Here is a 10,799-nt window from a genome sequence, read left to right on the forward strand (position 1 = left end):
GCTGTAGTTCCTTTATAGCCCAACATTAGCTTTTTACTTTAGAAATCATAAAGTGGTGTTCATATGTGGAGATTATCCTGCTGAAAAAAATGTGCAAGTATCATTAACGTTGAATAATCCAGAATCACATGGAGAAATCCCATTGGCTTTTTGTAGAGATGCTGCCTTCAGGGTCCAGACTCCACATTTTGACAAATAAAAGTCTCAATTAGAAACCAGGTAACTTGTGTCAGATGCTATAGGTTGGTAAGACTCACCACAACTACATGTCTTAACTAATTTTACATAAACCATGAGCACTCAAGTATAATTAATTTACATTTCTCATAATAGCAAACAAGAGAGGTGAAAAAAAGCAGACCTGAATAAGTTTCTATTCCTCGATGCTTCATATTTTCTCAGTCTGTATCAATGGTGTGATAGTTGTTGTATATTATTATGTAATATCTGGTATTAATCATAATGCCTTTTCCTTTTTTTGCAGGGTCCTAACTCGGTCCTTGTTGCTATGGTTATGCTGCTGAATATTGGCCTTGCAATTATATTTGTCCATTTTCTGACATGATGATGCTGTTTCTCAGGTACGTTCATTTATTCTACCGCACACTTTTATTCATCAGTTGTAAATGGAAACGCACGAGATGATTTAATGCCGAGGTGTTCAAAGTGAGAGGCTCCCTGAATGGATGTTACCTAATATTACAGTTAGTTACTCACGGAAGATCACATAGGGCTGCAACTAAGGATTAGTTTCATTATTGATTAACCTGTTCATATTATCTGGATCGAATGGTAGGTTGATTGGTCTATAAAATGTAAAAGAACGACTATCAGTGTTCCACAAAAATGTAAATATATTTTTACGTGAACAAGTTAAAGATATCAACTTAACTTTCAAAGAGGAGTAAGGAAAATGGAAACTAATGACATTTAAAAAGCACTAATCAGAGACGTTTGTTTCTTTGTTTCTTTTTAAAACATCACTCAGAGTAATGTAATGAACCGATCTAGCCTAAACTTCGGGGGATTTTACTGTTCTTCCCATTTTCCGAATACAGAAGTTAAGAGTTAAAAAAATGGAAAGGAAAGGAACATTTTTAATTAGCATGTTTAATATGTGTACTCTGAAGTTAAACTCCCAATTTTCTCACGTTTATGGGATCAAATATCTAAGTTATGATCACAAAGGCATCCAGGAGTTGAGCAAAAGTAAACCAGTAAAGTAAGGTTTACTTTGCCTAAGTGAATACGCACAGTTTCAGACTTTAAACATCCCTGAATTAATGTATTTATAAGTATTTACAAATATGAATCTGACCTTTTTATACTCCATGTGTCATTAAGTCCACCCCTACTTCTACTTTCTTGTTTATTTCTAGTCTTTACATTGTTATTGTACAATAGCCTCGTTCACACCGCAGTACTTTTCCCACTTTAGTTCCGATATAGTTCCGAAATGTCGTGTTCACAACAAAAAGAGCCGGAACTAGAACTTAGTTCATCAGAACCTTTTTCACCCCTTTTCCGTCCCTGCTAGAGAGCAGGGACTTTCTTGGGAGAAAAAGGTTCCTATGTCTGATTGGCTGGGCGGATTGCAAACCACGTCCCGTAAAACTCCAAAAAGGTTTTGTGAAGCCGCCATTTTATTATCCTCGCATTAGCATTATTAGCATTAGCATTAGCCCAGCGCACCAACGCAGAGAGATTAATTTATGGCAACACAAAAGAAAACATGGGAGTGGTGGAGATGAGGAGGTGTCGGCGTTCTGGCGATTTACTCGGAAGGAAGTAGAAACTGGGAGTCCCAGCAGCTTCTACTGAAGCCAGTCCCCAACTCCGGGGACTTCTGGCCGGGGACTCCGGCTGGCAGTATACGCCGTGAAGTTGTTTGCGGCCTGCCAGTAAACCCAAAGCAGAAGAAGAAGTGACGTCAGCGGCTTCATTTGCCTAATCCTCCCTCAGTTCATGAGAACTCTTTAGTTCTCATGAACTAGGGGGAGGATTAGTCAAATGAAGAGAGTTCTCATGAACTAAGTTCTGAGGAACCTTTCTGGGAAAAGTGCTGCGGTGTGAAAGCGCCCATTAACTATAGAATAACTAGTCAAATAAAGTAAGAAGTAACATAGTCCAAGTATCAAAATGTTACCTATCTTGGTATCCTGATAACGTAATCTCTACTTCAAGATGCTTTTTATTTTGTTTTTCTTGCAGAGTGAGTGAGTCTCTGATCATTTTCACCCCCGGCTCCAGCCGTGAGTGTCCCATAATGGAAATGATTGAGTTTCTGCCTGAGACCTACAAGGTTTGAGACATGCAAAGGGAGAAAACGCCTCCATGATTTGGTCTCTTCTCGTGTCGCTAAAGCTTCTGTTTCTCTCCCACAGCACCTGATGGACCGCTGTGTGACCGAGTCTGAGCACGACCACAACTGTCCTGATTATCATGTAACGCTTCCACAAGTTGCATTTTGAAACAGAAAAGCATCACACAGTATTTATAGTATAAAACATACTCCAGGCTTAACAGTTGTGCATGTCTTTTGGTAGATTGATTACAGTTTCCAGTGGCTCCAGGCTCCACTCAAAGTCATGAAAATGTATAAAGAAAAGAACCTGAAGAACCTGAAGATCCAGCCGCTCGCTGCACTCAACGTGAGACTATTGATGTTCTCATGCATGTGTCATCTGTTTGATATAATATCTTATTCTCCTATGCATGGTTCCCTTTGCAGTCAATACACTCTGATCAATACTCTTATTCTCAAGCAATTTGGGGATTTACGGCCTTACTGTTTACGAAGAGTTGCAGCTTCAAATCGAAGTGATGCATGACAGATCTATTCACAAAACCTTTGTGTTTACTCTCTCAAACCTCCGTTAACTTTTACTGGAGCTTTCTCCCCATCCACAGAATCACAACGTTTACAACTTTATCCATTCCATGGCTATCAATCAGTTTGACTTCTCTCACTTCCTTCCTAATCCATCTTTCCGCAATGTGCCTTTCTGCTTTTAAACCTTTGAGGCTTTCCCCTATTATAGAAAATGTGCCTATTCGTGTAGCATTGGTTGCATTTTCAAATCGAAGTATCTATCAGTTCAACTCCTACTTCCTCCCCACCTCCTTCCTATTCAATCTTGCCGCTATGTCTTTCTGACAAATCTCCAAATGCAACTTTTTCTCTGAGACGTGAGATATTTATTTGGGATATTATCTGGATGGATTCCAGAACCACAAACAATCTCATCTTCCACTTGCTCCGTCATTATATCCCTAGGACAGTGGTTCCCAACCTGGGGGGGAGCCAAAAATCGCAGGGGGGGCGCCAGGCCTCAGATGATTTGAGGCCAAATATCATATTTAGACTTTTTTTTTTACATAAATTGTAACGCAATACATGATTGTCACTAAAAGCCTTGTCTCTACATTACAATAAAATATAAAAAATAATTGATTAATTAATTTTGATTAGGCATAAAAAGACAGAAACGTATAATTATTTCTTTAATAGAAATGTTTCTTCTGCCCATAAAGTGTCCAAACCAGGCTTTTGATAGCTTGATAAGCGCATTTTTAAAACATAGTCATTGTCCATGCCGGTTTCAGTTGGATTATTTGACACAGTTGCTCCGATCAGATCGGTCTCCTCCATTTGAATCCACATAAACACATCGGCAAAATCCGGCTTACTTTGAGCATGTGTTTTAAACAGTTTAATCCCTTGTGTGTGTGTGTGTGTGTGGCGGGGGGGGCGCAGCTTCCAACAGGAGTCATTTGGGGGGGCTCTTGGGAAAAAAGGTTGGGAACCCCTGCCCTAGGAGATCAATATGATCAATATACTTTGAGGCTGTCCCCTCTTGTAGAAAGTGTGCCGATTCTTGTTGGTTAACTTTCCTGTAACTGTCCCTGCAGGCGATGGTGAAGTACAACCGCATCGAGCTCCTCAACCACCCCGTGTGCAAAAAGTACCTCGCTATGAAGTGGTGCGTATAGCAAAGAGGAAGAACATGGATTGTTCTGCAGACTGCACCAGATTTAAACGCATTATTAATGTGGAGGAAATTCCCTTGAGAGAAACTGATAAATGATTATTTGATTAAGTTTGTCTTTCGTTATATTTAATAAAGTAATAAAGAAAGTCAAAACACAAGTGAAATCGATCTCAAATGTAGGAACAGACAGACAAACTTTGTCCATGAATCTTTTATCAGTTTCTCTTAAGACTTTCCTCCACAGTAATCAATGATGATTTGATAATGTGACACAACAATGAACTGTTTGCAGGTTTGCGTACGGCAGCACGATTCACATCCTCAACATGGTGATGTACCTGATGGGTCTGCTGCCCCTCACTCACCTCATCGTGATGCAGAGGCCGGCTCTGAACACCAGCGACACCGGAGAGCATCACGTCATCATGGTGCCCACCTCCTTCGTCGAGGTAAACACTGTGTTGGGAAAATCCTGAATGCCCTCTTCCAATATATACCATGATAACAAAGGTATCCCAACTGTAGCTGTGAACATGACAGGATGTGTGATTACCTAGAAGAGCATCAGGACTGTTTGAGGCATATGATAGCTATGTGATTAACATGATGATTCAGCCTCTATGGAGAGAGACATATGACAAGCATGATCATTTCTGACGTGGAGCTAATCTGAAGTAAACATTGAATACTGAGTATTCAATGTTTACTTCAGATTAGCTCCACGTCAGAAATGATCATGCTTGTCATATGTCTCTCTCCATAGAGGCTGAATCATCATGTTAATCACATACAGAGCATCAACTAGTTCCTGAACAGTGTCCTTCACATGCTGATATCCAAGAGAGGGAGTTACACAGTCACAAGATGNATACTTATATATACATATACATTTTATATACATCATTTATGCATTAATGAAGGTCCACAGACGACGCCATAGCCCTCACCATCCACACTGCCCTCTCACACCTGGACCAGAGGAAAACATGTGGGAATGCTGTTCATTGACTACAGTTCAGCATGCGATACCATTGTGACCTCCAAGCTGGTCATCAAGCTCAGAGACCTCGGGCTCAACAGCGCCCCCTGTGACTGGATCCTGAACTTCCTGACGGGCAGACCCCAGGCCCTCCACCCTGATCCTCAACACCGGAGCCCCTCAAGGCTGCGTGCTCAGCCCTCTCCTCTACTCCCTGTTCTCTCACGACTGCGTGCCACACACAGCTCCAACACCATCGTGAAGTTTGCTGACGACCGTCATCGGCCAGATCACAGACGGTGACGAGACGGCGTACAGAAAGGAGGTCGGAAACCTGACATCTTGGTGCCAGGATAACAACCTCCATCTCAACGTCAGCAAACCAAGGAGCTGATTGTGGATTACAGGAAGCAGCAGAGAGAGGGACACGCCCCCGTCGCCATCAATGGGACTACGGTAGAGAGTCAGCAGCTTCAGGTTCCTCGGTGTCCACATCACTGAGGACCTGACATGGACTCTTCACACCACCACCATCACCAAGAAAGCTCGACAGCGGCACTTCTTCCTCCGTAGGCTGAGGAGGTTCAACATGGACTCCAGGATACTCTGCAATTTATAATCTACAGGTGCACCATAGAGAGGATCCTGACCTTCTACAGGTGCACCATAGAGAGCATCCTGACCTTCTACAGATGCACCATAGAGAGTATCCTGACTGGCTGCATCACTGCCTGGTACGGCAGCTGCACCGCCCTCAATCGTTAGGCTTTACAGAGGGTGGTGAAAACTGCACACATCACCAGGACGGAGCTGCTATCCATTGAGGACCTTTACTCCCAGCGGCTCAGGAAGAAAGCCCTCCGGATTATAAAAGACCCCCATCACCCCTGCCACAAACTGTTCAGTCTGCTGCCGTCTGGCAGGCGTTACCGCAGCATCCGGACAAAAACCACCAGAGTCAGGGACAGTTTCATCCCACAGGCAATAAGACTATTTAACACCTGAGCTTGCACCATCTTTATTTATTTGTATTGTTGTTTTTTATATTATTTGTTATTATGTCTTGTAAATTGCACTGTTGAGGAACCTGCATGCTATCTACAGTAAGTGTGTCATACATTACATAATTACACCGTAGTTTTGTATATGTCTTGACAAAAAACCTTGAATCTTGAATCATGTATGCTGTGATTAAATACTTACTGTTACAATAAAATATCACTAAATATTAAAATGTTAAGGTTTTATCTTTATTAAAATAGGTTATTGTTAACGACAGACATCTAATCTGAATAAAGGCAGTTTTTTACGAATAATATGAGTTATCCGTGTTACCTGTACTGCAATTTGAATACTGACAATTAAAGGCTAAAGCAAAAATGAGAATTTATTAAAAGTTGTTTTTTGTTTATTGTTGGAATAAGTTGTCAGTTTACACTTCCTTATTATTATTATTTAAAGGGGCACTATTGTGCTCGTTCATATGTGTATTTTGTTGTCTCTCCTGGGACATGTCTCCATGCTTTAATGTTCAGAAAGCTCTTTATTGCTCTCATACTGCCTGTGCTGCAGCACCTCTTTTCACCCTCTGTCTGAAACCAGAGCCCAGTCTGCTCTGATTGGTTAGCTGGCCGCCTCTGTTGTGATTGGTCAATCGCTTAGAGATGCCCCACCCCTTAGCCTATCACGTACAATTTGTTGGAGCGCTAGTCAATAGAGCACAATAGGGCCTCTTTAAGTGGGAACGGGAGAACTTATTTTAACATGTGCAGCTGATAAACAAACCTTAAACAGTACTTTGTATTACTGCCCCAACAACACCAACAATATAATGGAATATTTTGCATGCCATTTAATTTTCATGAGATATGCCTTGTGTTACAGTATTCATCAAACATCAGGAATGTCTCAAAAGCCATGTTTATATATGGAGCTGTTATGATAAACGGTAATTAGGTTATTTTACTGTTTAGATTATTTTTGGCTTCGGGGGAGCGAATAAGCACTGCCTCGGTTACATTTCATTCATTTGGCAGATGCTTTTGCTCAAAGCAATTACAATAAATTAGTTTAAACCTCCATAATAATAGCACTCAACCTCTTATGTGATGTATGAATGTTATACATTTTCTTTTGTACATATTGCGTTTGAATTTAGCAAAGAAGAGTTGAGAGTAACCTCATTGTGATCAGATTAGCACAGATATTATTAGATATTTAATCACAATAAACATCAATTGTGATCAGATTATCACATACAGTATATTATTAGATATTTAATCACAATACACATCAATTGCAAACTTGGCTTCTCCCATATTTAAATTTTGGGAGGCTTCTAATATTAGGATGTGAGGATTTTTTCACAGCTCTCAAAACACATTTTTGTCACACTCTTTCAATTCAGCACCCCACAACCCCAATGACTAAACTGTACGCACAATGATGTCTGTGTGTGAAATGTCTCGCTCCCTCCTGAACAAACACTGCGTTGCTTCACTGTGATATCAGACTTCCGCTGAAAAGAAGATGCCGTGTGACTGGGTACAACATAAATGTCAGCTTAGTGATTTACCACTAATGAGACGGCACCTGTGACAAGACGGGAGGAAACTTTTGTTGTTCAAAACACACACACAACAAAAAACACCACTGCTGCTTTGAGAGCTGACAAGGAAACGCTCAAAGGGATCAAATTATTTTACATCTCATACATATGCATGCCTCCGTTAAAGTGTTCCACTTTGTTTATTTACACTGTGTTAGGCTTGTGAATACAGCTGAGAGGAAGGGGGATAGAAAGCATAAGAGCGCATCAAAGATATGTGAAAATCTGAAGCATCTTCACATTCCATTAATGTATCAGGAGTTCTGGAGTTGTGTTGACCCAGTTGATTGCACTAGCTGTCACGTCCAACAATGCTGTGGCAGATTTATCATGCTGCACTCAGAGCAGAGGATCACTACAATCTCAGTATTTAGTTGGATTGTATTCCAGGCTTATATATTATAGCTAACATACAAGTCATGGTCAAAAATCTGTTTATCTTTGTATGTTATTGGTTACATGGCATAGGTATTATAGATTACATAGTGTCAGATTGTTGTTATACATGGATTACATGTGTTTCTGTTGTGCGCTAATATTCAACAAATTGTGTATTTCTCAATTAACCAGGCATTCATCTATTGCCTTCTCATAATGAATGCATGATGTAGAGAAAATTAATATGAGAAACAGCAATTTTATTTTAGATTTTTTTTAAATAGATACATACTCCATTTCCATTTTTTAACCTCTTGCTTAGAGCTGAAACTTACAATTATTTTCTTTATCGAAATATCAGCAGATACATTTTTCTAGATTAGTCGGTCTATTGAATTAGCAGAAAATTGTTAAAATTAACACAAATACAAAATTAAAACCTATAATTGCACACTAAAACCCATTATTTCCAAAAAAGAACTATTTCACATAAACCTCTGGTTTTTACTGGGGCTGGAGCAGTTCAACTTGATTTTGGGGGGGGGTGCGCCATAGTTTATGGGCGCTGTACGCAATATAGGCAAGGCAAGGCAAGGCAATTTTATTTATATAGCACTTTTCAGCATGTGGCGATTCAAAGTGCTTTACAGATTAAAAGCAAAAGACATTTAAGAACAAATACAGCATAAATGCATTATTAAAAAGGCATTTAAAAACAGACATAATGAGCAAAGGTAATGAAATTAATAAAATAAATAAATAAACACAGCAGGTACAGAATACATGACTAAAAAGGCATACTGTAGTGTGAGTATGGGCAGCTCAATTAAAAGCAGCGGGAAATAGGTGCGTTTTTAGTCGGGATTTACGTGCGGACGTGCATGATTTAGGCAGTTTGTTCCAAATTGTTGGGGTTATAGGCGTGGTTCTGTCAGTATAAGATAATACGTTTTTTTTTTTTCAATTTTCAGCGCCCCCCATAGATTGATGCGCCCTTAGCAATCGCCTATACTGCCTATGCCAAGGGCCGGCCCTGCACAGGCTCCGCCCTCTACTGGACTCTATGGGTACTACTGTCTATCATGCTATGCGTGCATTCACCTACTGAGTTGCATAAATGTTGCCGGCCAATCGGGGCGAGCCTACCTGAATGCGCGCGCAGGCCCACAGTATATAAGGCGACTACACCCGCCGCCCACTATCCTTTTTTCTCTTCAGACGAGCTGACAACCGAAGAGTTAATACGAAACGAAGATTAAGAAGAAAATGAAAATAGACTCACCATTACTAGAAGCTCGGCCATGCCCCACCTGCCCTGGTTTGATCGCGGGCGCAGATCCACACCGGTTCTGCTTTGAGTGTCTGGGGGCCGACCACGCCATGGAGGGTGGTGGACATTCCCGACCTGCAGTGCGCTGTCGGGCACTCCCCGTGGCTCCGACGGCAGCATCGCCTGGGACCATTGCCGGCAGGCACAATATGTCGTTCCTGAAGGTGGTGGAGATTAAACGAGAGATGACGGAGAGGTGCCTTTCCGCTTCGCATTTCCGCCAGCCATGCTGCTCCGCTTGTCGAGGAGGGAGGAAGATGAGGAGGACCTCCTCGCTGTCAGGCTTTTCTGGTAGCGTGGGGCCACCACGCCGACTGCTGTCGCAGGATTTCCTGCTGGTGATGGCCATGGCAGCGAAGCCGTGCAGTTCTTACGGTCTTCCTCCCGCCTACCCAGACCGGCGAGCCACTCCGTCAAGGGGTTTTCTATGGACCGGTCCAGCCGGCCCAGCCGGCTTTTGCTCCCGCCCTGCTGCCGGAAGTATGGCATGTGCTTGGAGGTGACGTGGCCGCAAACTCTCAGAGCGAGAGCTTCGGTTGCCGGCAAGACGGGGTTGCTAAAGGCTGAGAGGGCCAACCGGACTTCAGTGTTTCCCGGTGTGCCCCCTTAGAATGAGGCCTGGGGGCCCATCTGCTTCCCCAGGCAGCTGGTTGGGCAGAGGGGAGAGAAGGCCACTGCCCCGCTGCCTCGTGACCATGAGGCGTTGGAATATCTAGATAGGATATTCAGCCTCAGGCGCACAGATGGCCGCGGCGGCCACAAACTGGCGTGTTGGGGGTATCACTAAATACCCCCTCACCAGCAACCTCGCCCCTCTTCTCAGGGCGGCCCGGGCGATTATGCCGGACCGCTGCAGTCGGGACAGATTAATAATCTGGTGCCAACGGTGGTGGCGGCTTGCAGCTGGCCGCGTGATGTCCTAGCCACAGTGGGGTCACGACATGGTGTGTTGTGGACTCACGGCATTGTCCTAGGTCGGACCCGTGACGATCTCCTGGGAGCCCCCATATCCACGGTGGGGCTCCTTCGGGTCCGTTACCGCGGTAACAACAGCCGCTTTTGCCGCTTTGGGAGGAGGAAAGAGAGCAGCTCAGCCGGATGCTGCCACTGTCTCCTCAAGCGGGCGAGCCATAACCGACAGTGAGAAGAGAGACAGGCGCAGGGCCTCTGCTCCCATAAGATTGCTGCTTCCGTTTCCTCTCCTTGCTCCACGCCCAGCTCTGCGCGTATTCCAGAGGGCCCCTCCACGAAACAAGCTGGCGATCCCGGAGAAACTCCTGCCCCCTGTCTCCGCGTCAGGCAGAGGCCGCAGGTTGAGGGTGCGCCGCCCGCTCGGAAGTTGACGGCGGCTGGAGGTAGCTTCCCGGCGAGAAGGGCTCTCTCCCACCAGGACCGAGGAATGAATCCTGCCTCCAATATTTATGATCCCTATACTGTGTTCATAAATAAAATGATTGCATTTAATTCCCGGTGTGAGCAATCATTCCTCCACAATCCCGCACTTCACGGTAA

The 10,799-nt window shown here is 43.4% G+C and overlaps 1 protein-coding gene across 1 annotated transcript in view; it reads left to right on the forward strand.

Annotated features, from left to right (window-relative positions):
- Positions 1-10,799, forward strand: part of LOC104967913 (junctophilin-1-like) — a 53,654-nt gene that overhangs the window by 6,505 nt on the left and 36,350 nt on the right. The window contains exon 3 of the mRNA XM_010797451.1: positions 485-581. Coding sequence (XP_010795753.1) covers positions 485-565 — 81 coding nt within the window. The 3' untranslated portion in view covers positions 566-581. The remainder of the gene's footprint in view (positions 1-484; positions 582-10,799) is intronic.

The sequence above is a fragment of the Notothenia coriiceps genome, unplaced genomic scaffold (genome assembly GCF_000735185.1).
Source record: "Notothenia coriiceps isolate Sejong01 unplaced genomic scaffold, NC01 NC01_scaffold00037939, whole genome shotgun sequence".
Lineage (NCBI taxonomy): Eukaryota > Metazoa > Chordata > Actinopteri > Perciformes > Nototheniidae > Notothenia > Notothenia coriiceps.